Source organism: Schistocerca serialis, chromosome 3, assembly GCF_023864345.2.
Source record: "Schistocerca serialis cubense isolate TAMUIC-IGC-003099 chromosome 3, iqSchSeri2.2, whole genome shotgun sequence".
NCBI classification, from domain to species: domain Eukaryota; kingdom Metazoa; phylum Arthropoda; class Insecta; order Orthoptera; family Acrididae; genus Schistocerca; species Schistocerca serialis.
In genome coordinates this window covers 660,849,957-660,875,493 of record NC_064640.1, presented here as the reverse complement: position 1 = coordinate 660,875,493, position 25,537 = coordinate 660,849,957, and the positions used below count along the sequence as shown (strand labels likewise).

The 25,537-nt window shown below is 38.6% G+C and overlaps 1 protein-coding gene across 2 annotated transcripts in view; it reads right to left on the bottom strand.

Annotated features, from left to right (window-relative positions):
- LOC126470540 (probable H/ACA ribonucleoprotein complex subunit 1) overlaps positions 1-25,537 on the bottom strand; it is a 72,861-nt gene that overhangs the window by 2,331 nt on the left and 44,993 nt on the right. For both annotated transcript variants that reach the window (XM_050098470.1, XM_050098471.1), the window contains exon 4: positions 10,796-11,011. In XM_050098470.1, the coding sequence (XP_049954427.1) occupies positions 10,796-11,011 (216 nt within the window). The remainder of the gene's footprint in view (positions 1-10,795; positions 11,012-25,537) is intronic.

Below are 25,537 nucleotides of genomic sequence, written 5' to 3'. Positions count from 1 at the left end.
TACCATCAGCTCTTACCAATTGAAATCAGGACGCATCCAATCACATCATGGTTTTCTGGTCATCTAAGGTCCAACCGATATGGTCATGAACCTAAGAGAGGCACTGCAGGCGATATTGCGCTGTTACCAAAGGCATTCGCATCAGGGGTCTGCTGTCACAACCCATTAGTGTCAAATTTCGCTACAATGTACTAATGGATATGTGGCGATTTCCAAAATGGAGTGTTCCATGCATCTAGCTCCAACTACCATTCTGCATTCGGTGTCTGTTAATTCCCATTGTGCAGTCATAATCACATTGGAAACCTCAAAAAATTTACACACTGAAAGCAGTAAATGAGTTTTGCTATTTTGGCAGCAAAAGACTGAAAATGGTCACAAAGTAGAGTGAATATAAAATGCTGACTGGCAGTATGAAGAAAAGCATTTATGAAAGTGAAATGTGCTACCATCAAATGCAAGGTACTTAGGAAATCCTGAGTGACCAACAAATTGTCGATTTGTTAATGGAGGGAACTCTATGAGGTAAAAATTGTAGATGGAGACCCAACATTACACTGCAGTAAGCAGGTTAAATGGATGTAGGTTGTGAAAGTTATGCAGAGATAAAGACAGATGCTTATGCAGGATAGGATAGCATGGATAGTTGAATAAAACCAGTCTTCAGACTGGAGATTGCAACAAAAACAGATGGAAATCAGAAACTATTACATAGTCGTTTTACCATAGGCCGCATTGTTCCAAGAAATAGGTACTCCTTGCAACCATTTGCTCTTCAGTCCTTTGCCTGGATTGTCTGAACTTTCTGACACTTCATATGCTGCTGCCAGATTTTGATTTCCAGGCAAAGCACTGTTTACAGTATTCATATATGATACAACACTTATTTCTGCTACAAATACCTTTCTGCATTTGTTAACTCTCAAACAGCTTCTCAGTGAAAATCAAGAAGCGCAATTTGTGATGGAATCCCAGTGTTCTCAGTAATAATTGACTAGTACCCAAACACGGTTCATCTCCACTAAGCACCTATATAGCTGAAATGCACATGTGAGTGTAGACTCCCATGGTCTGTACAAGTGAATGCGGCAACAGCACTGTGTGTTCACATACTGAATTATAAGTAGTGGGTCATTATTATGAATGTGATACTTATCACTTTACCATAAATTGTAAAACAATTTCTAAAAATTTGCCTCTTATGGTTTCTCTTAAACCTTATCAACCATTTATCTGTTCTCACAGACTTAAATATCAAGTGGTGAGGTACCCACATAAGAAAATGTGAAAGTGAAGTGCTTACTGAAATAATTATAGCCGTGAATACACACTTTGATTGTATATTGCATAAATTATGATATCAAAGTTCTGAGTGAGTTGCTACTGTAAATTTTAAATTAATTGTGTGACACAAGTAAATCTCAAATTTTCATATGTATCCTTTTCATAGACTGTATTTTTCTGAATTGCAATTTCTTGGACACTATGTTACAGCAATTTACTGTTTATTGCAGCAAGCAAATTAATAACAATACACTGAAATATTTTGGATTTTTAAGAAATTTAAACAATTTATTGCTATTATATTAAAGCATTGTATATATTTTATTGTTATTATTATTAAAACTGTACACATGTGTCACATGTTAGAAGTGGGTTGGGGAGGTGGTGACAGGTTACATAAGGGGCAATAAATAGTTTCCATTCAAATCTGAGTCCAGAATCAGTATGTCAATAAGCCAAAATCACCGAGAGCATTAAGGCGATCATCGCATCAAAAAACAAGGTTGAAGATACACGTATGGTAAAACAATGTGTCCGACTGTGTGAAGAAGTCCATAACTGCTTGCTGCACATCCTCAACTGACAGGAACTGTCGACCTTTCAACACCTTTTTTAAAGAACTGAATACATGATAATTGCATGGGGAGAAATGAGAACTATAAGGCGCGTGCTCATGTTGTCACCCACTTCAGGTAGTGTAACTTCTGTATTACAACATCTACAATATGGGGACGTGTGTAATCATGAAGCAGCCGAACCCCACCCACAACAGTGGTTTAAAACATACATGGTGCCTCATACACATTCGTCATCCTCCGATGGATGTCTATCAGTTTTTGTCCTTTGGCAGCCAAGAAAAGACTAACAGCACGTTCATCCTGCTTTAACACTTTGGTAGTAACATTCCCACAGTTCACGATTCCATATTTACTGCTTGCAAGTTGGAAAGACATGAACACCACACTACTCCCTTGCCTACATGTTGGAGCTTATATACCCGCATTGGAGTTGCACTATGTTCTTATATGCTGCAGCAATACTCTCAAATGAAAACTTTTTATTGCCCTTACATGTGTAGTCAACTCTGTTTGAGAACATTGTGCAAAAGCTTAGCAATGTTTTGGTCCCTGATTGCATGCCTATCAACCAGCCAGTGTGTCAACTACACAATGAGTTGTAACTTTTACTTCAGTCATTAATTACATTTTGAATATTGTTTGTCAGGAACTTGTTCCTCATTGACCCCCAGTCTCATCAAACTGATTGGAAGGAAATTTTTCAGAAACATATCCCAGTCCCAAGCCAAGAAAGGTTGAAGCTCTATTTCACAATGTGGAGGCTTCATACAATACTGAACTATCACAGTCAGAGATCATGTATAATTCTGTAATCCTAATCATGTGCAAAGTTTATTTTGGTTTCAAAATTGTCACATGATCATTCCTGTCTTGATTTAAACTGTAGTAGATAACCAGACGCTGTTTAGTTAATGACTAATCCAAGTGAAAATGTTACACATTCAGGTTAGGAACCAAATTATACAGCAAACCAATGTTCTCCAGAGAAACGACTCGTGGCTTATGGCTACTGTTTAGTGGCATAATTGCAATAAAATCTGTAATGATATTCCACTCTCCTGCAATGGGAGTACGCTTAGTTAAGGTAAACACAGATTTGTGACACTGAGGGTAGCTGGGAGACAACTGAATCATGCACAGAATTAACTCATAAAATTCACCTGGATCTCTATTTAGTAAGCTCTGGATTCTTACATTGACATCCCAGTACATACACTAGCTTATGACAACTGCGGTTGACAACATGAATCTGTTTGAGAAACAGCAGAATAACATGAATCTATTTATGAGAGACAATAGCATCTATCCAGGGTATACACGAATAAAGGAAATACTTATTATAGTCTGATAGCTGACATTCCACACATTGTAGCTGGTTTCCTCCTATCAGAGCACTCAACATCACGCCCGAACCATTCGCTGTTGCCAAATTGCCACAATTAGTCAGTTCACTTCCAATTCCTTGTACATCTTTCTTTCTTGACGCGTCTGGATTCCGAATCCTGGGTCTGGCCCTATTATTTCGTATTTCATCACACAAGATTATCCCCTCCACACACACAGATGCTGATGTTTCATACACAACAGTAACCAACCACTTCTTAATTCTTCTGCATAAGACATGATCCACCGTCACATATACAGTAATTATAATCACAGAGAGTAACTACATTTTACAGGCTTCACAGCACATAGTATGAAGCCAAATTTTTGAAGGCTGGAATTAATCATTGTGACTGGCACCATAATCACAAATGCAACAACCTCCCACAGTGTAATGGCGTAGTGCAGTGGTTAGCGATAAAGCTGACATGTGGAAGGTCATACATTTGAATCTCATTAAATGCAAAGAATTTCTTTTATTTCTGTAAATCTAATCAGAACACACTATTATTTTTATTCAATTAATTGTAATTTTTTTTATTAGCAATACTCTGCCATATTATTTTCATCACTATATTGACCATTCTATTTGTTCTGACTTTCTTCCTATCATTCATTTTTTGTGTGGAATCTGGTTGTGTCACTTATAATCTGCAACCAAGAGACAACCAGGACTGCTCATCAGTTGGTAACACAGCAGCCTGTGTAGCCAGTAACAGTGAGAAATTACAGTTTGCTTTTAGTGCTGCAACTGAAATATTTCTATCTTGAGTTAGCTCATACAGGTTAACCCTTAACGTCATAAACAAAGTGATCGTGATTTTAGTTCTGCCGCAAAATGTTGATCACCGTTTTTCGGATACATTGCACATCATGAGGTTGTGGTTAGGTTAGCACACAAGTTTAAATTCAAGGCTACAAAATGCATGGCTGGCTGCAGTTCAGTCATTGGTCCCTTAAAATCAGCTGTTGAAAGTGTGCAGCAGCCTGTTATGTGCATTTTCAGTAAGTACTTACAAGAATTGAATTTAGTTAATGAGAAAACTACATTTTAAAACCTGGCTGAAGGAATTCATCCTGGTAAACTCCTATTCCCTGTGGGAATGCTTTAAAAATATGCCATCCCATTACAGGAATGAAATTCCTTTAAATTAATAGAATATTAGACAACACCGCAACACAACAGTATTTCACGTACACTTGTGCTGATATAATTATTACAAACTAAAATTAATTGCAAAGTATGAAAAACTGTCCATGCAAAGAGTCTACAGACTTATTTCAATGATTCAGGCATCCTGATCTGGACCAAGAAGAAAAATGGAAACAAAAGTGTTTCATGACAACATATTTGTATAAAATAGGTTTTGTTCATCTTGCAGTGTCAAAGTAAGAACTCCAGCTTTTGATGATAATCTCAACTGTCTTCATCATCAGCAACTGATTAACATAACTGCTGCTGTGATGACCTCACACAATGCGCAACAATCAGTCTATTATCAGTTAACATGTCATTCTGGCATCATCTGGAAAACTTTTTATAAATTCCTGCACGGGAACAGCCTGTGGCCAACAAAGCAACCTTAATGAGCTTACAATGTTTTGCCAACCGATACTATCACTTGTACTTTGTGGCTGATAAAGTAGCTTCGAAGCAGTCTCAGTTTTCAGTTCACTGATTGTGTCCCAATTTTGCTTGTAGGTCTTTATATTTATAAAATTAAATCACTTTATTATATTGTAGTGAAGTATAGATAATTAACAATAATCTGCCTCCAGTTAAACTGTATTTACTGTTAATCACTGTGAAATGAGGTATGGTACTTCAGTATTTACTTGACACTTCTAGCAAATAGTTTCAAAATTTTATTATTGAATTCAGTAAATAGTTTTAATCGCCATTCTTGCTTCTGTATCATATTTTTACATGCTTGTATAACCATTGCAACATTGTGATGCACTGAGGTGACCAAAGTCATAGGACAGCAATATGCACATACACAGATGGTGCTAGTATCGCGTACACAGGATATAGAAGGGCAGTGCATTGGCGGAGCTGTCATTTGTACTCACGTGAGTCATCGGAAAAGGTTTCTGATGTGATTGTGGCCACATGACAACAATTAGCAGACTTTGAACATGATTGTTGAAGCTAGAAGCATGGGGCATTCCATTTCGGAAATTGTTAGGGATTTCAATATTCCGAGATCCACAGTGTCAAAGGCATGCAGAGAATACCAAATTTCAGCTATTATTTCTCACCATGGACAACACAGTGGCCAATGGCCTTCACTCAATGACCGAGAGCAGTAGTGTTTGCATAGGGTTGTCACTGCAAACAGACAAGTAACACTGTGTGAAATAACTGCAGAAATCAATGTGGGAGATATGATGAATATATGTTTTAGGACAGTTCTGCAAAGTCCCTTGCAGAACAGCAAGGCATAACCTGCAGTGCCTCTTCTGGGCCCCTGACCATATGGGATCGTCTGGTCAGATGAGTTCCAATTTCAGTTGGTAAAACCTGACGGTAAGATTTGAGTGTGGTACAGACCCCATGAAGCCAAGGACCCAGGCTGTCAACAAGACACTGTGTAAGCTGGTGGTGGTTCCATAATGGTGTGAGTATGTTTACACAGAACGGATTGGGTTATCTGGTCCAACTGAAACTATCACTGACTGTAAATGGTTATGTTCGGCTACTTGGAAACCATTTGCAACCATTCATGACTTCACGTTCCCAAACTATGATGGAATTGTTACCAGGCCACAGCTGTTCACGATTTGTTAGAACTTTCTGGACAATTCAAGCGAATGACTTGACCACCTCTGTCACCCGACACGAATCCCATAAAACAGTTATGGGACATAATCTAGAGGTAAGTTTGTGCACAAAATTCTGCACTGGCAACACTTTCACAACTGTGGATGGCTAAAGAGACAGTCTGGCTCAGTATTTCTGCACACTATGCTGAATTGCTGCACTACGCCAGCAAAAGAAGGTCCGACATGATATCTGGAGGTATCCCATGACTTTTGTCACCTCAGTGTATAAATAATATTTGTTTACTATTTAGGTAATAATGTCGTGGGGAAAAACAGGTCTTAGCCCTTCTGAGATAGAACAGCTTCTCTTGGAAGATGTGTTCCATGACATCAGTTCCAAGTCTGAGCAACGAGGAAATTCATATGTGGAGGATGCTCTACTGGGATCTTCCAGAGGCACACCAGTGACCACCAAACACAACTGAGTTTTGACAAAGTTCAGTCAAACAATGAAGTATTGGTACATATTTCTAGTTCAGAATCAGATTCTGAAATTTCTAATATATGGCTGTAGTTTTGCTGTATCGTCTGAAGTTTTCTAAGCAGGGAATGAATCCATGTCAATATAACACTCAAAACATTTTTCCTAGCATTCAGTCCAGGAGTTCCTGTGAATTTGCATTATCCTCTAGACACTTTCTTGCAATTTTTCGCAGAGGAATTTCTTGATATGATGGTTTTAGAATCACATGAGTGTGCATCATAGGGTGGAACTTCACTAAACCTAAAAAAAGTGCTGAAAGCTTTATTAGAGATGCTAGCAGTAATGGATTTTCATAGCCTAGCTAGTAGTAGTCTTTACTGGTCATCAGACACCAACTTCCAAGTTTCTAGAATTGCTTATGTGATGACTCTGAGAAGGTTATTGAAAATCCTGAGGCACGTTCATTTAAATGGCAACAGTAACACGCGAAAAAGAAATGAATCTATGTCAGATTATACAATGTAAGACTTCTGCTACTGCATTTGAATAAAGTTTTCATGGTAATTCTTCAATCCCAGCAGATATTTATCAACTGACAAAAGCATGGTGGCTTCCAAGGGATGAAGTTCTTTGAAGCCATACATGCCGCTTAAACCTATAAAATGGGGTTTCATAATGTTTATAATATGGAGTGTTTTTATATGTTATATGTTAACACTCAAATTTATTAAAGAAAAACTAAAGCTGATAGTGTACCACTTGGAAAATATGTTATTCTTTCACCTTCTCTACATCTTTTCACAATGGAGGATACTGTTTGTTTTTTGATAGTTTTTTGCTAATTTACCACTTTTGTCAAACTGCTATGAATGGGATGTGGAACCATTTTACTCACAAAAATTTTTTTCCAAAAGAAATAGCAACAGCAGATAAAAATTTGAAACTTGGGGAGTTAGATTTGCTATGGCAAGTGACATTTCTCTTTCCAAGTGGAGAGACAGGAAAGAAACGTGTTATACTTTGTAGTAATATGCATAATCCAGAGGAAACAATGTTTGTAAGCAGACAAAACAAGAAAGGGGAAAAAAAGAATGTGTTTCTTGTCCTACATCAATTGCAGAATACAGCAGCTACATGGGAGGGGTGGATAAATTTGACCAGCAGCATTCACCATTTTCTCTTGCATGTCTAGGAGCGGATGGATGAAAATTTCCAATTACTTCACTGTGGCAGCAACAGCAAATGTATGTACACTTTATAAAGACATTAACTTTCTCGCTGGGAATACTACACCTTTGTCATGTATACAATTTAGAAATATTCTAGCCAATGAACTAACTAGAAATTTCTGCTCAAAATCAAAAAGGGGCCAACATCCAGCCCAAAAATAGCAATTAGTAGATCAAAATTTCATAAATGGACTACAGGAGTCCATGGGATGCAGTTCAGTAATGTGACTGAGTGTACGTCTACAGCCGGTACATCAAAGTGGTGTGCATTTGCAGCACATGAAGCGAACCTACATGTAGAAAGTTAGCATGCATTATTTGCAATGTAGTTTTGTGCAGACAATGCTTTGAGCCCTTCCACCAGCAGAACTACACAACAGAACAAATACGATATATGATTTTATGTATGTATATTTTGTATGCATTTTATGTATGTGTATGCAATAGCAAAAGATGAAAACAAAGATTTGGTTTCTTCTATTTACTGCTATTTTAATAAAAATCCTTATCACAAAGTGCTTAAATCATGAACCACAAATGCAGCACTTCCACAGAATGGACTGTGGTTGATATTTTGCTGAACATAAAAACTAATAGTAATAGTACTACAATATTTTTCAAATCTTAAATAATTTTTGTGCTCATATGATAAATAATCTAACAAATTACGTTTCAATGCACTCCCTTTTTTTAAAAAAAAAGTTTTGCCCTTTAAAAGGCTGATTCTGACACACTTTTATTCATCTTCATTTTATCATTATATTGATGACATATTTATGATCTGGTAACACATTATAGTTCTTCAGCAGTATTTCATTCATATTAGCAGCATGCACATTAACACTCAATTCACTGTCGAGTTGGAAACAGAAGGAAAGTTGCCATTTTTGGATGTTTTAGTAAACCATACATCAGATGCGCAGCTGCCCATTCTGTATACCTCAAGGCAACATACACTGACTTATTTCTCAGTGTGTAAAGCTTTCCCCAACCAGGTCACAAAATGGAGGTTTTAAATATGCTGATACATAAAGCTACAACAATTTCTGATAAGGACCATTTGGATTTTGAGATGTTTCTTCTATTACACTCCCTGTTTCTCACAGGGCCACAGCTAGCTAAATAGGTAGCAGACAAGGCGTAAGAAGTATTTTCCAACCACGCACAAAGACAAAAATAGATGCTGCACTCATTTAAGAACAATCTTACCTTCAGGGTCATTGGAATTTTTGACACTCCATGTCAGTGCAAAAGCCACAGAATTGATAACCTATACTGTTTCCAAATGTATAGAACACTGATTGCACATTTAAAAAAAAAAATGTGGTTTAGATGACTCACTAAACAATTGTGCTTTAGATGAATCACTATATTCTGAGCACAGCATAACAAAATAAACACAAAATTATGTTTGTTGAAAGAAAAATCTGCTCTCACGAATCAACTCATTGAAACAGTCATGGAAAATGTCTTCTCATTTCCTTTGTCATTAATTGGGTGTCCTAAATGAAGTAAATTTGTATGCTGAATGTTTACAACTATTATTATTATTATTATTATTATTACAACATCACCCGATCAGAACATTCAGGATTGATTACCTTTATAAAAGAACTTTACTTTAAGCTCCTTCAGTCATGTCTTGACAGCACACTAAACATCTATCGCCATGTACTCATAATCTAAATGCCACATAGGCAGTTTGGGAAAAACAGGAATCATGGCTATTTCATTCAGTGCCTAGAAAATTGGCAAATGAGTTTGCTGGTGATGAACCCTTTTCTCACGGAAGCCAGATCATGGAATGCACTTAAAACAGGTTTCTACTTTTTTTCAGTTTTGTAAAACCCTCCCCAGAAAACAGGTGTACGCAAAAACTGATATTTCATCTCATTTCCTGCGTATCTTGTATGTAGAAAAAGTTTGTTCTATTTTCAAGAACGGCAGTAGGATAGGAAACAACCCTAGTTTTATGGTAAAAACAAATGGAAGATAAAAAGCCAAATTAGAATCATTCTAATCATTTACAAAAAAAATCACAAGACAGTAAAAAATGCATGCAATTAGAACTTACTGCCTCATTATCAAATGATAATCAACAAACAAGGTAGCATACAAAGGTACTCAACCTCACACACACTGTAAATGTACACTAGTATGCCACATAATTTCATGTCATTACTTTTACAGGTTTTAGTAGCAGCATTCTTTCTTAATCAAAATGGATACTGTGAACAAGAAGTTGTCAGGGTGAAATTTTCTTCAGTTTGAGTTCACTTCTAGGGAGGCATAAATGTTTACTGTTCGTGGGCTCCATCCCCGTACGAAAACTGAACATGCCACTATCAAGTTTTGTTTCAGTTAATGGTCAAACATCATCAGGGATTTTTGGGAAACATGAGAGCTGACACCAGTGGCTCCTTGTTCAGCAAACAACTGTGTAGGTGACAGAATTATTTTGCACAGGTGCACCCACAACTATTGGTAAAAATTTGCAAGTTGTTTACAATATTCACTCCAAAAAAACATCGGATGTTAAATGGTAATTGCTACATTTTTTTAATGTTTTTGACTGAGGAACATACTGCCTATTAGAGGCAGTAAGACATAACGTTAACGTATTTTTGCCATTTAGGGAGTGGTTTCTGCTCAGTTAACAATTCTGCTATGTGTGCCTCAACACTCAAAAAGCTTTGGTGAAGGGTTGCATAGTAACTACTTTGCACTTCCTTATCAGTTCACGACATTAGTGACACCAAGCTTATTTCTCCCACCATAACTCAAAGCCACTCTTTATCCTTTTAATGCCACATATTTTTCAAAGTGTCATGAAAAAATTGTCATGCAGTTTTACATTAAATATAAAACTTCATAAAATCACGATAGAATTTGAACTATTAAGAAAACGAACTTAATTATTTTTTGATTAGTAAGTAACATCTTTGATTATGGTAATATGCCAAAGCAACATCATTATAAGGAATAAGAGAGAGAGAGAGAGAGAGAGAGAGAGAGAGAGAGAGAGAGAGAGAATATAGTGCAAACAAAGCCAAGAAATCTGCTCTCCTTACCTTATGACCTTTCTTGAAAGAGTGAGCATTAATCCCTTCTGTAACTTTTATGGATACATAATAATCACGAATACTGCCAAATATTTCATCAATTTTACCAATTTGCTCCTTGTTCTCCAAATATATTGGTGCATTAAAATATGGTACATCTTCAATATCTGATTTGCAAACTATGTCATCTTGGCAAGTGTGGGCGAAGTCCCCAAGTGGAATAACCTGAAAAAGATTTGTGATATTGTCAAAAACATTTAAAAATAGCAAGGGTGAAGACATTCTCATTTAAGGATAGTATGAATATTAGATTAACACACAACTTATCAATGTTTGATTTACATCATACTGACAAAGCAAGACGACTGTAGGATACAGCTGGATTCTTGTACTTTCCATCATTATAACATCATAGTTTCTATTACAAGGATATTGTAGAAGATATAAGTGACAGTGAGAAGGCAGATACAACTTAGTTTACATTTCCAAGGTCCACATCTGGTTCTGCTATTAGCTACCCTGCCCACTCACATTAATGTGACCACCTGTCAAAAGCCTGAATAACTACCTTTTCCAGCATGGGCAGCTGCAAGACTTGCAGGAAGAGAGATTCTGAAAGGTACTGACAAGGATGTGGAGCCATGCTGACGTGGTCAGGTGCACGAAGTTCCTCAACTGAGGATCCATGACACAAACATCCCAATCAAGATGACCCACAGATTCTTGATTGGGTTTAAATCCAGAGATTTTGGTGGCTAGGGAGTACAGTACACACGCATCCTGGTCTCTTTGAAAACACACACACACACACACACACACACACACACACACACACACACACAGTGAGCTGTGCAAAACATTGTGTTGTCTTGCTGGTAGATGCCATCGTGCCAAGCAAAAACAAACAGCAAAAAGGGGCAGACATGGTCTCAAAGGATAGATGCATACTTGTGTTGATATATTGTTCATTTGAGACTGACTATATCACCCAGGGAATGCCACAAAAAAACCTTTCCCAGACCTCAGCACTTCCTCCTCTGGCCTGGATCCTTCCAATAATTGTTGCGGGGTGCTTTCTTTCAGATGTTTCATGCCATATACACCAGCAACCATCAGCTAGCTAGAAGATAAAATGAGATCATTTGAACATGCCACCTGTCACAATTCAGTGGACATCCAGTTACAGTACTGCCATGCAAATTCCAGCCTTTGTCGTCAATGGGCAGTGAAACAATTCCAGCCTTTGTCGTCGATCGGCAGTGAAACAATTACCACACCAGAAACATTAATACAGGTACTCCTCAGGGGAGTATATTGGAGCCAATTATGTTCTTAATATATATCTAAGGCTTTCCAGACAATCTAAGATATGGAGAAAAACACTACTGGTGACTGCTCTCCTAGTTGAGGTATCAATTGAAACCCTGAAGAATGTTTATAACTGAGCGGCTTGTAATTATCACTGAATTTAAAGAAAACAAATAGCATGAATTTCAGGTTGATGAGGGATAACAGCTGTCATATTAAACATAAATGACAAATCTATATGGACTGTGCAACACACACAAAAAGGTTTCAACTGATACGGAATGTACACATGAAGTTAGCGACAAAAACAGTATTACCAGCATGTTAGTCCTCAGCATTCTACTATCACTGTGCAACAGCCAGCGTCTTGTGGTGACAGATAGGGTGATTATAATTAAAGTTAAACTTTCAAACCGCTGCAGAAAGAATACCACTGGACAGAATTCCGTCAAATTGCAATGGAATATTATCGGAGAAGGGAGGAAATATATTGCAGAAAAAAAAAAAAAAAAAAAAAAAACCAGTGTGAAACTTGATCAATAGATGATGCTGTATGTGTCAGAATATATAAATGAAAACACCTGTCATGTGCACAACCCACTGAAGTTGGTATAAACATGCTGGGTACATGGCTTTTCCTCCTTTGCACGTCTGCGATATTTGTCATGACTCTCTCAATGCACGATCACGCTCTGCTTGTAAAGCTGTATTACAAGAATGATGACTGTGCATACATCACTCTGCAGATGTTCCGGACACTGAAGGGTTTGAAAAAAGGCGTTGGTCCAATGACTGCCATGGGTCTGGAGAAAATGATTCGGAAATTTAAAAAAAAAAAAAAGTTATTTTGGAGTGCAACCTGGTAGAGGGAGGAAACAAATTGACTCGACGTCAGTGGGAGCAGCGGCCACAGTAATGAAGGAGGGGACAAATGGTGGTGTGCAAAAGTGTAGTGCATGGAGAATTGCCCGAACATTGGGCATACCCATGAGCACAGTGCATAAAATTCTACGAAACAACCTCCTTTGGCATCTATTCAAAATCACCCATGTGCACAACTTGCTTCTTGTTGATCTGTCAGGAAGACAGACCTTTGCTTTAGAATTTCTTGCTCGCATGGAAGCGTGGCTGTGGAAGATTTTGTGGACAGACAAAGTCCACTTCCATCTCTCAGGATATGTCAATACACAGAATTGTCGAATATGGGCAACGGAAAACCCACACGCAAATCAACCAGTACCACTTCACCCTGAAAACATCACTGTGTGGTGCAGGTTTACAGCATCATTTATCATAGGGCCATATGTTTTCGAAGAGACAGGTGCTTCCGGTCCTGTTACCTGTACTGTTACTGGTAAACGCTATGAGTATCTTTTGCGCAACCAGGTCATTCCACCTCTCCAACAGCATGGATGTGATCATTTTTATGCAAGATGGTGCACCTCTGCACACTGTAAATCCAGTTAAGCAGCTGCTGAAGCGCCATTTCGGAAATGCTAGAATTATCAGCTGCCATTTCCCTACAGCCTGGCTGTCCCGATCATCTGATCTTAATCCATGTGACTGGCTGTGGGGCTATCTGAAAGATGATGTGTACAGTGTTCCAACACCAAACTTAGCTGAAATGAAGGCATGCATTGAGCAACATGTTCTGAACGTGACCCCAGAAACACTTCAATCAGAGTTGTGGAACATGCTGTTTCTCGATTTCAGCTTGTTGCAGAAAATGCTGGACAGCATACTGAACATGTTTTGCACCAGTCACAATGAAATTATTAATCCGATTCGATTCTGAATGAAGCTTTTTATGCGGTGTTTGGCCTCAGGATAATTAAAAACCAATCTTCCCCATCTGATGTGATATGACCTTACCGTAGTGGCTGGGCTTACATAACTAACAGTATCACATCTGTACACCCATGCACACTGAGTAGTACAGCATGTTTAATGTCTAACGTACACCGTAGGCATTGTTGTATGATTCATTTGTCATTTGTAGTCCAACACTATTAAATTATGATGCTTACAGCACAATCTATTGCTACATTTTGTAACTATTTATTTTTCTGCTGCCATACTTTTCCCCCTTCTCCGATAATATTCCGTTGCAATTTGACCCCATCAGTGGTGTTATTTCTACAGCAGTTTCAAAGTTTAATTATAATCACCTTGTATTATTCCTCTGAACACACAATTCTTAGCTATGAGATCCTTTTCTGGAGACTGAATGCACAAAATGTGGACACTGTTTTCAACCTACAAAAGAGGGTCATAAAATCAATAAGTAAAAGTCATGGCCGACTGTAAGGCAATATTTAAGAATACGGATAGTATCACTGCACAAAATGAGTCCATACAGCTATCATTTGTGGAAAAAAAGCTTTTCTACCAGAGATTAAAATTGCATAATGTTTTCCCAATGAGAAGAGAAAGACAACTAAAATACATTTATTTAAAAAGGCAGTCAAAATCTACCCTTTAAATCATATGCATACTACATAACTAAATATTACTTTCAAGGAGACCACTCATTTCATCCATATTTATGAGTCAGAAACAAAAGTGACAGAAGTGTCAGCTCCAGATGGCCAAGCATTTAGAAAATGTGTCATTTTTGGCACATGTCGTGCGAAGCACAAGCTGTTTATGTTGGTGTAGTTTTCAGGCAGTGGTTGGTGCAGCGGAGACAGTACAGAACAGTAATCCATGGGTCATGGGGTTGAGTCCTTACACACAAACTTTTCCCCCCTTTTAAGTTTTTACATTGCCTGCACTGCAAATAAATCAAAATACTGCACTATGTATTTTATTTATTAACATTTTCATTAGAGGTGTGACCAGAAAGGGCGAAGGAAGATTTGGGATTGCAAATAAATTTCCGAGAAGGGATTGCAGTTAAAGCATACAGAACTTCATATTCAATTAGTTTCATTTTGACCTTCGAGCAGCCCTTGGCAGCTGCATCTGAGCAATAAGTTTTCGGAGCAGGTAGTGTCGGCCCAATGGCTAGTGGAGACAGTGCTAGCTACTGCTATGGAGCTCATTTGCTTGCTATCTTGCAAATGAGTAACATGAATTTTTTGCAAATATTGTAAGAACACAGCAACAATCTCGTAAAAAATATTGATTCTGCCAAAAATGTTTGACAGTACAAGTGAAAATATTAATGTTCCTGGAATTGCTACAAGAACAGGTGCCACACAATGAGAGCATCAACAGCAAAGCATTGAAATGACTGAAAATGGTGCTGGATGCTAGGTTACATCAGGGACAGTCACATGTGCAATGCTCTCACTAACTTGTGGAGTTCTGTCACCTGACTGCACACTTCTCCCACTATCACAGCCATGCTCTCTGAGGGGGGCAGAGGAGTAAACTGAATGCAACACTTTTAGATGGCAATGCAATAATGCAAGGAACACTAAATGTATTGTAGGCAGCTCAGTTTTGTACTTCATAACAACAAAAATCATAAACAAAACAGTTTTCTGTATTATTTATTTTTGGAGCACTGAAGACATAATATTATTTATATCTGGTACAAACTGTTGGCATACACGAAGACATAGACAATTTTGCAGGTTTTTGTCACTTGCATTGTCATGTATTCATGGCCGAATTAGTTCCACAATCCAAAAAAGCCTCTCGCACACACATGCTGATTGAAACATCGTATCATGTTTGTCAACCTCATTAGGGAGATGTGGAAACTCTTCTCAAGGAAAACAATGTAGAACTCTTGGATAGTTCTAATGTAAAAGAATTAGTCTTTAAAATGCGAACTACATTACAAATTGATCACTTCCTACTGCACACAAAATAGTGCAGCCAGCCCACTGAAAGTGAGAGATCTGCAATCCACTCTGGATGTTCTAATTTTTGTTCTTGCTTTCCTTTTTTGCTTAGAAACCCAACGATAGTGGGTCTAAACTCGAAAAACTGTTCCAGGTATGCCCCTTGGTTTAACCAATGTTCTTACAACTAAGTATTAGGGCGTGCCGAAAAGTAACACCTCTGAATTTTTTATGTGAAAACCCTTACGGCTTTTTAAATAAAACTAATGTTACTACCATTCTACATCTTTACTCTTCATGTCTACATATTTTGCAGGCTGCTTGTGCTAGAGGGCTCCGAATTGAAGCGTGTAACATTGTAGTGCATAACACAATTATGCTTGTACGTGAGAAACAGCGTGCTGTAATTGGGGGTTCTTATTTTAAGAGTAGGTCCATACATGGAGCAGCCTCTCCTTTAGCATGACAATGCCAGACCCCACACGAATGCTGCGACATCGGCAACAACCCAGTGCCTTGAGTTCACTAACATCTATACAGTCTCAACTTGGCCCCACCGGATTTTCAAATGTATCCAAAACTTAAAGAACACCTTCGAGAATTTTACTTTGGTAATGGTGAAGCGTGCAAGCAGAGGTGAAGCTGTGGCTCCAACAACAAAAGCAAACATTCTACTGTGATGATACTGGCAAACTGATCTCTTGTCGGGAGAAATGTGTTTTTAGTCAGGGTGACTATTTTGAGAAATAAATGTGTAGACATGAAAAACAAAGATGAAGAATGTTAACAACACTTGTTTTATTTAAATAGCTTTAAGACTTTGCACACAAAAAATTCTGACTCATTACTTTCCAGCACTTCCTTGTACGTATGAATGTTTACTACCTAATGTGCAATGTTAGTCTGTGGAATCCAATATATGAAAGACATAATGTAAAATAACTAATATTTATATCAACACAATAATATCTTTGACTCTGTCCTTCAGCCACATGAAGATATTGTTAGATGGAGTTTGTCTGGCACTTTTAACAAATACATTTTACCAGATTATGGGAATTCATTACAGGCTTACAATTGTTGATGTAGGTAAAGTATACAGTTATATGAGGGTAGCTACAACACGCACTGCTCACTGTCATCCCAGATTTTCTTATCCTCAGCTATTGAATTATCCTAGGTACTTTCCTTTAATCCCGTGAATCACACTATTTAAGTTACTGTTTCATGATGCTTCATTTACTACATTCAAACCCAATTTCTGTCATACCCTCATTACAGTTGTTGTAGAAGTTAAACATCTGGAAATCTAAAAAAAAAGTCTTTTTCTGCTATGGAAACAGTGTAACTGGAATCTTTTTCTGAAAGTGTTCTGAAAAATTTTATCTCATCATATTTATCACGGAGTGGGTTGTTACACAAATTTCAATTTAAAAACTCAAAATTTATATATGTAACTCTGTATGTAGGAATATCACTAAATTCAGTATAGAAGGGCATTGATGCATGTTAGGGAGAACAGCCCACTTGGGCAAAAGTAGTATTTCCACATGGGGATTAGTTCTGAGCAAAGTACTTCTTGTGCTGTACTTTCACCTTGTGTTCCTCATGAAACAGTCTAATCAGTTGTATGGTATACACAAATATTGAATAGGTTAACAGGCGTTTGGACTGTGATAGATCTGATAAAAGGACTGGAGTTACTGCTTCTGAATATGCACCTACGTAATCTGGCCAATATACTGCAGAAAAAAAAGTGTTCATTGTCTCAAATTCACTTCTGACAGAGGTTCTCTGCAACTAAAACTGAACAGACGTTATCCCCGGGCTAGCTATAGCCCCATTATTGTTTGTTAATTCTAAACCAATGTCCTGAAGACCACTGCAGTTGCAGTTTTGTAAATATCTCGAAGAACAACAGGAAGCCAATGACAACTTCATAAACATTTTTAGATGCTCCGATGAAGCCGTATCCACATTTGAGGGTATCTTCAATATGCCCAACACCCACCACATCATATCTCCCATGACCATGAATATCAGGTCAACTTTAACATCAATATATGGGTGAGAATATGGGGAGACAGTCATTATCTGGCCGAAAACAGACATCTTGAGAAATGTGGGTGTAGTAGAATTATAGGTATTATAGCTTAAACATAGGAACCAACCAGGGCATAAACAGTTTATTTACATTTAGCCATCACCAATTACAGATTTTTAAAAAATCCATTGTCAGATGGCTCTTACTAGCTTTTATTTGACAATTCATTGCTTTCTCATCATAAACTATTTCTGCAATAAAAGGTTTAAAACTCAACATATATATATAAAAAAAAGAAAAAAAACCATTTGCTATTTGAGGAATCATACAGAAAATGTTCTCAAAAGTTAATTACTAAATAACTGGCAAAAACTTTTGTGGTGGATCTTCTTGAGTGATCCTCATTTGTTGAATATTTCTTTGTAAGTTTTTAAAATTTCACAAGTCATGCACTATGTATGTATGTATTTATGTACATACATACTGTATAATTCACTGATTATTAGTTTAAAAAAGTATCATTTCAATTTTTAGTGTACAACACACTATGATCAACATTCATATGTGACCCAGTTTCACACAGGGAACAAAAATCAGTTCCGAAGATGCCCTACACCTCAACAACTTAAGTAAATCACGTTCGCCACTCATCTCTATCATATTTTAGCAGGTTGCTATACTGCTAAACAATCATGGGGCAGATGTAGATTCAGATCATAATTCATTAGTTATCAATTGCACATTAAAACTGAAGAAATTGCAGAAAGGTAACAAATTGAGAACCTAGATAAATTGTCAGAAGCATAGGTTGTCGAGTTTCAAAGGGAGCATTAGGCAAACAGGCAACATTTGACTGAAACATGGGCAACAGATACAACAGGAAACAAATGGACAAATTCAAGAGATGAAACAGAGAAGGCAGCAGAGGATCAAATAGGCAATAAGACAAGGCCCAGTAGATATCCTTGGATAACATGAGATACTGAATTTAACCAAAGAAATCCAAGATGATATAACAACATGAATATTGGGAAAGATCCTTTGGTTTCTGAAGAAATGTAGGCAATACTGAACCTATGACATAAATTAGAAGACAGGGTGAAGAAAGCAAACATATGTTTATACTATTTGTAGATGTAAATAAAGGTCTTGGCAGTGTTTACTGGAAAACACTCTTCCAAGTTCTGAATGTAGCAGTGAGAAAATGGGAGAGCTAAATGTTATCTACAACTTGTACAGAAAGAGACTGCAGTCTGAAGTGTCAACAGACATGAAAGGGAAGCAGTAGTTGAGGAAGGATTGGGACAGGGTTATAGCCTCTCCCTGCTGTTATTCAATCTGTATGCTGAGTGAGCAGTGAGGCAAACCAACAAGAAGTTCAGAAAGAAGGAGAAGAAATAAAAATGCTGAGGTTTGCCAATGAATTTGCAACTGTGTCAGAGATGACAAAGAAATTGGAAAATCAGTTGAACGGATTTGATAGCATCTTAAAAAGGTAAGAAGAATATCAACAAAATTAAAACAAAGGTGATGGAATGTAGTTGATGATTTGTTGGTTGCTTGGTTGGTTGGTTGAGGGTTAAGGGGCTAAAAAGCAAGTTCAAATGTCCTTTGATCCAGGAGTCGTTCATCCAAAATTAGAGATGCCTGCAAAGTACATGTACTGATGAAGGTACAGAGGAGTAGTAAGATCGAGGCATTGAAGCCAATGCTGATGCCAGAGTTGAGAAAGAATTTATGAAGAAGTGTATGTATTGGGCTGATAAGTAGGTCTGAGCAGATGAGGGGTCTCCCAGGGCTCATCATATGATGAGAAAAGCCTCAGAGCGCATCCAACATCTGACAGCCCAATAAAGGGCAAAGATAGTTACAGAGAAACAATATCTTCTAGTTGGTAGAACCAGAACAGTAAAAGCGAGATGGCTAAAAATATAATCAACATCAGCTGGACCATCAATAACAAAAACAAGAGGAGACAAATACCAGTAGGTGCGGCAGCAGATGGGCACCCTGGGGTTCCACATGCGGGAGAGTCGTTCAACCCATAGCCGTCCCCCTCCTGTCCTGGTGTAGTCAAGGCATTAAAGAGCACCCACTATTCACCAGAGTGCTGCCTCTAAAATACAAAATGGGGCGTGGCAGAAAAGGAGACAAACCACATCTAAAAGAAATTAAAACACAGTAAGAGAGGGGTGAAAGAGTGAGTTGGTCAAAGAGGTAGGGTCAAAGGTCCCCTAGACACAGCATTCCACAGGAGACACCCCAATCACCGAGAAAACTGAGACCCATTTCAACTGTCTGTGAATCGTCTACCAGTATCGGAGTCAGAGAATTCAAAAGGCCATGCTTAGCGCGGAGGGCTAGGAGAAGGGCCTATTCCTCCATGATATGAACTACTGTCCGTAAGGTTCCACATGAACAATGTAAGGGTGGCTCATTATGAAAACAAAACTATGGGTTAGCCTGGTATGACCAATTCAGAGGCTACAGAAAATGGTGGATTCGTTCTGGGAGGAATGGAATGAAGAGTGGCATGCGGCGGTAGTCTCCCTGATAATGCAAAGTTCATTAGAGGGGGCAGTAGCCAACCAGATTTCATTCCATCTCCAGGTGGGGAGAGGCCTTATTTGCACTCACAAACCTGCACCTGGGGCCGGCAAGGTGAATGGGGGTCAAGTAACTGCTCCTCTAGCCAAAGAGTGAGCCAGTTCATTCCCTGGGTTACCTACATTACTTGGGACTCAGAGAGACAACTGTGCAGTCAGTATGACTAAGTTCAGTGGAAAGGTCATGAATAGCACACACCACAGGGTGACAAAAGAGTATCATGGGTCAATGGTCTGAAGACTTCTCATTTAGTCACTACATATTAAACTGCGGTCAAGGGAAGCCCATTTAATAACATGGAAGGTCCTGTTAATGGTTATCAGCTCTGCTGCAAAAATCCTACATATTCCTGCCAACAAATGGCGTGCCGGATCACCAGGAGATATAAAAGCATATCCAGTCTTATCCACAGTTTTAGAGCTGTCAGGGTAGAAGAGGGTAGCATCCAGAACTACTGAAGAACTGAACGTAACAGATGCCGAAAGATGCTGAGGGGCAACTGAGACTTTAGGACTTTGGAACAGATTGGTCCAAATTTGTGGCTTGGGCTCCGCCGAAGGGGAGGTGCGTGAGAAAACATGGGGAGCACCTTCCAGAGAGGAGAGCCAGAGATCATGGCAGCGGGCTGTGGGGGACATTCCGGCTGGTAATCACACCCAAGGATGGAAATTAGGAAGTTGATAGCCCTAGTATCCAAAAAGAATGGGATACACTGGATGATCAGGGTGATTATATAGGAGACCAAGAATTGGTACCATTGGAATTTGAATAGGGAAGATACCCACTTCGGCAACAAAACCGTCTACAAGCCTAGTCTGGAGGGTGCCTAAGGCCAAACAATGTCGACAATGATGGACAGGCTGTGTAGCTAAATCAAACATTTTTAAAAGATTGAATGCTACAAAATTTTGGTTTTAGCTTTTACCTACATTTTTTACTATGATAATTTAGAGTTTAGCTTTTATAGTTTCTTTACAGTATAATGAATAATAGGTACACTGCAATGATAGACTCAAATATTTAATTACAGTTTATAGAGTTGTTAGAAAGAAAGAAAACATTTATAGGATACCACATAATCACTTGTTATTTCATCATACCTACAGATTAGTCACCTTCGAGCCTCGGTGTCCAAGCTGCTATAATGTCACGTGTCAAGATCAAAACTCTAGGGAAAGTCCCTTGCTCTACACACGCAACTGATCACCGTGTCTTGCTCTAACAGTGTAGTGTATCTAAACTAGAATTCTTTTCTTGGTAATTCAGTAAGACTGTTCTTGTTTGTCATGATCAGATCACTGGATATATAGTTGCCTTGATGCTTTCAGTTGCTGAAAGTTCATGCAGTTTTATGGGTTGGCTTCAGCCAGTTGCTGATAACAAAACATGAGCATCTTGCAAATATTGCAAATGTTAAATTAATTCCAAAGTTAGTGACTGTAAAGCTCACACTAAAAGAAATAAACATAAAAAATTTGTGTATTCCTTTTTTAGTAAATGTCAGACAGTAATAGTTTTCATTTCTGCATTCACTTCATTAGGAATACATGAAATGAAAGCTAAACACTGTGCCCTACTATCGTGTACCATTCATCTGAACTCTACAAAAGTGCTTTCACAGAAAGTAAACATTCTGGTATTCACTTACATTGTTCCAAGCGTGCTAAAACAATTAAGGAAAAGAAGTGCTAGCACTTACTTCCTCCATGACCTAGTTAAAGATATTAGTGATCAAACATTTAGTATAACAACAGGTTAATCAACTGACATCACAATGGTTAAACTTTTAACAGTAGTTATACAGTACTTCAGTCATAGCCATGGAAAAATTATATCTAGATTGCTGCTAATTGTATAAGCTCCCAGAAATGCACTTCAAATGACCCGCATGCACACTAATTACTGAATAGCAGCTACTTCTACTTCCTCAGTGGAAATTAATATGGAGGAGGATGAAGAAAAAACATATTTTGAAAACTTATAGGTGAGTGAGTGTGTATATAATGTCGAGCTTTTAATTTAACTATTTTGAGCTACTAATTAGTTACTTTTTGGCTTCTTTTTATCTTTCATTTAGCATCTTTCCATGGATACGAGTTGGCAACACTCCACCCCAAGAGGTGTGGACAAGGAAGCAGACAATGTTAAGTTTCCACATTCTACTAGCCTTTAATTGATGAATATGGGGCAGCCAATCAGCTTTTTATAAAAAGGGCCAAAAAATGAGTGTGTAATAGCTTCCAAGTGATGGTTACTCAGGCCGAGTTCTAGGTCAGGATGGAGTGTGGTGCAACGACAGAAATGCACGGACCACATATTTTCCACGAGAGAACTGGAAACCACAAGAAACCGTCCACACAGAAGCACATTAAATGGTGCCTCGGAGATGGGGTTCAACCGAGCCTAGTGAATGGGAGCTGTAGCAAATGCAAAAGTCATTGACATACAGCACAGGGACAACTAGAGGTCTAATGAAGATCACTAAACCATTGATGGCGATGAAGAATGGGACACTCAGGACAGAGCCCTACTGGGCGTTGTTCTCTTGAACTCATCAAGAGCTCAGTGTAGTACAAACTCGCACACAGAACAATTGATGGGATAAAAACTGATGAACAAAAATCAGTAGGGAGCCTTGAAAGCCCCAGTAATGGAGGATAAGTAAAATGAGATTGCCCCAAGTGGTACTGTATGCCTTACGTAGGTCAAAAAAGACTACAATAAGGTGTTGGCATTTAGGAAAATGCCTGTCACATTGCTTATTCCAACTAGACCAAATGGTTGTTTGTAGATGTCCCTCCCAGAAACCATACCGATATGGGAACGAAATGCCCTCAGACTCGAGAACTCAGCATAATCTGTAGGTAAACATACTTTCAAGCAGTTTGCAGAGAATGCTGGTGAGGCTAATTGGTGAGTAACTGTCAAAGAGATGTTGGGTTTTTGCTTGGCTTAAGGACTGTGGAGATAACATCTTGGACCTACTGATAACAAACATATCCGAACTTTTCGACTCTGTAAGTGCAAAACAGGGAATCAGTGATCATAAGGCCGTTGCAGCATCCCTGAATATGGAAGTAAATTGGAATATAAAAAAAGGGAGGAAGGTTTATCTGTTTAGCAAGAATAATAGATGGCAGATTTCAGACTATCTAACAGATCAAAACGAAAATTTCTGTTCTGACACTGACAATGTTGAGTGTTTATGGAGAAAGTTCAAGGCAATCGTAAAATGTGTTTTAAACAGGTACAAGCCGAGTAAAACTGTGAGGGATGGAAAAAACCCACCGTGGTTCAACAACCAAGTTAGGAAACTACTACAATAGCAAAGAGAGCTTCACTGCAAATTTAAATGCAGCCAAAACCTCTCAGACAAACAGAAGCTAAACTATGTCAATGTTAGCGTAAGGAGGGCTATGCGTGAAGCGTTCAGTGAATTAGAAAGTAAAATTCTATGCACCGACTTGACAGAAAATCGTAGGAAGTTCTGGTCTTACGTTAAATCAGTAAGTGGCTCGAAACAGCATATCCAGACACTCTGGGATGATAATGGCATTGAAACAGAGGATGACACGCGTAAAGCTGAAATACTAAACACCTTTTTCCAAAGCTGTTTCACAGAGGAAGATCGCACTGCAGTTCCTTCTCTAAATCCTTGCACGAATGAAAAAATGGCCGACACCGAAATAAGTGTCCAAGGAATAGAAAAGCAACTGGAATCACTCAACAGAGGAAAGTCCACTGGACCTGACGGGATACCAATTCAATTCTACAGTGTACGCGAAAGAACTTGCCCCCCTTCTAACAGCTGTGTACCGCAAGTCGCTAGAGGAACGGAAGGTTCAAAATGATTGCAAAAGAGCACAGGTAGTTCCAGTATTCAAGAAGGGTCATCGAGCAGATGCGCAAAACTATAGGCCTATATCTCTGACATCGATCTGGTGTAGAATTTTAGAACATGGTTTTTGCTTGCATATCACGCCGTTTTTGGAAACCCAGAATCTACTCTGTAGGAATCAACATGGATTCCGGAAACAGCGATCATGTGAGACCCAACTCGCTTTATTTGTTCATGAGACCCAGAAAATATTAGATACAGGCTCCCAGGTAGATGCCATTTCCTTGACTTCTGGAAGGTGTTCGATACAGTTCAGCACTGCCGCCAGATAAAGTAAGAGCCTATTGAATATCAGACCAGCTGTGTGACTGGATTGAAGAGTTTTTAGCAAACAGAACACAGCATGTTCTCAATGGAGAGACGTCTACAGACATTAAGGTAACCTCTGGCATGCCACAGGGGAGTGTTATCGGACCATTGCTTTTCACAATATATATAAATGACCTAGTAGATAGTGTTGGAAGTTCCATGCGGCTTTTCGCGGATGATGCTGTAGTATACAGAGAAGCTGCAGCATTAGGAAACTGCAGCGAAATGCAGGAAGATCTGCAGCAGATAGGCACTTGGTGCAGGGAGTGGCAACTGACCCTTAACATAGACGAATGTAATGTGTTGCAAATACATAGAAAGAAGGATCCTTTATTGTATGATTATATGATAGCAGAAAAAACACTGGTAGCAGCTACTTCTGTAAAATATCTGGGAGTATGCGTACGGAACGATTTGAAGTGGAATGATCATATAAAATTAATTGTTGGTAAGGCGGGTGCCAGGTTGAGATTCATTGGGAGAGTCCGTAGAACATGTAGTCCATCAACAAAGGAGGTGGCTTACAAAACACTCGTTCAACCTATACTTGAGTATTGCTAATTAGTGTGGGATCCGTACCAGGTCGGGTTGACATAGATAGAGAAGAACCATAGAAGAGCGGCGCGTTTTGTCACAGGGTTATATGGTAAGCGTGATAGCGTGACGGAGATGTCTAGCAAACTCTAGTGGCAGACTCTGCAAGAGAGGTGCTCTACATCGTGGTGTAGCTTGGTGTCCAGGTTTCGAGAGGGTGCATTTCTGGATGAGGTACTGAATATATTGCTTCCCCC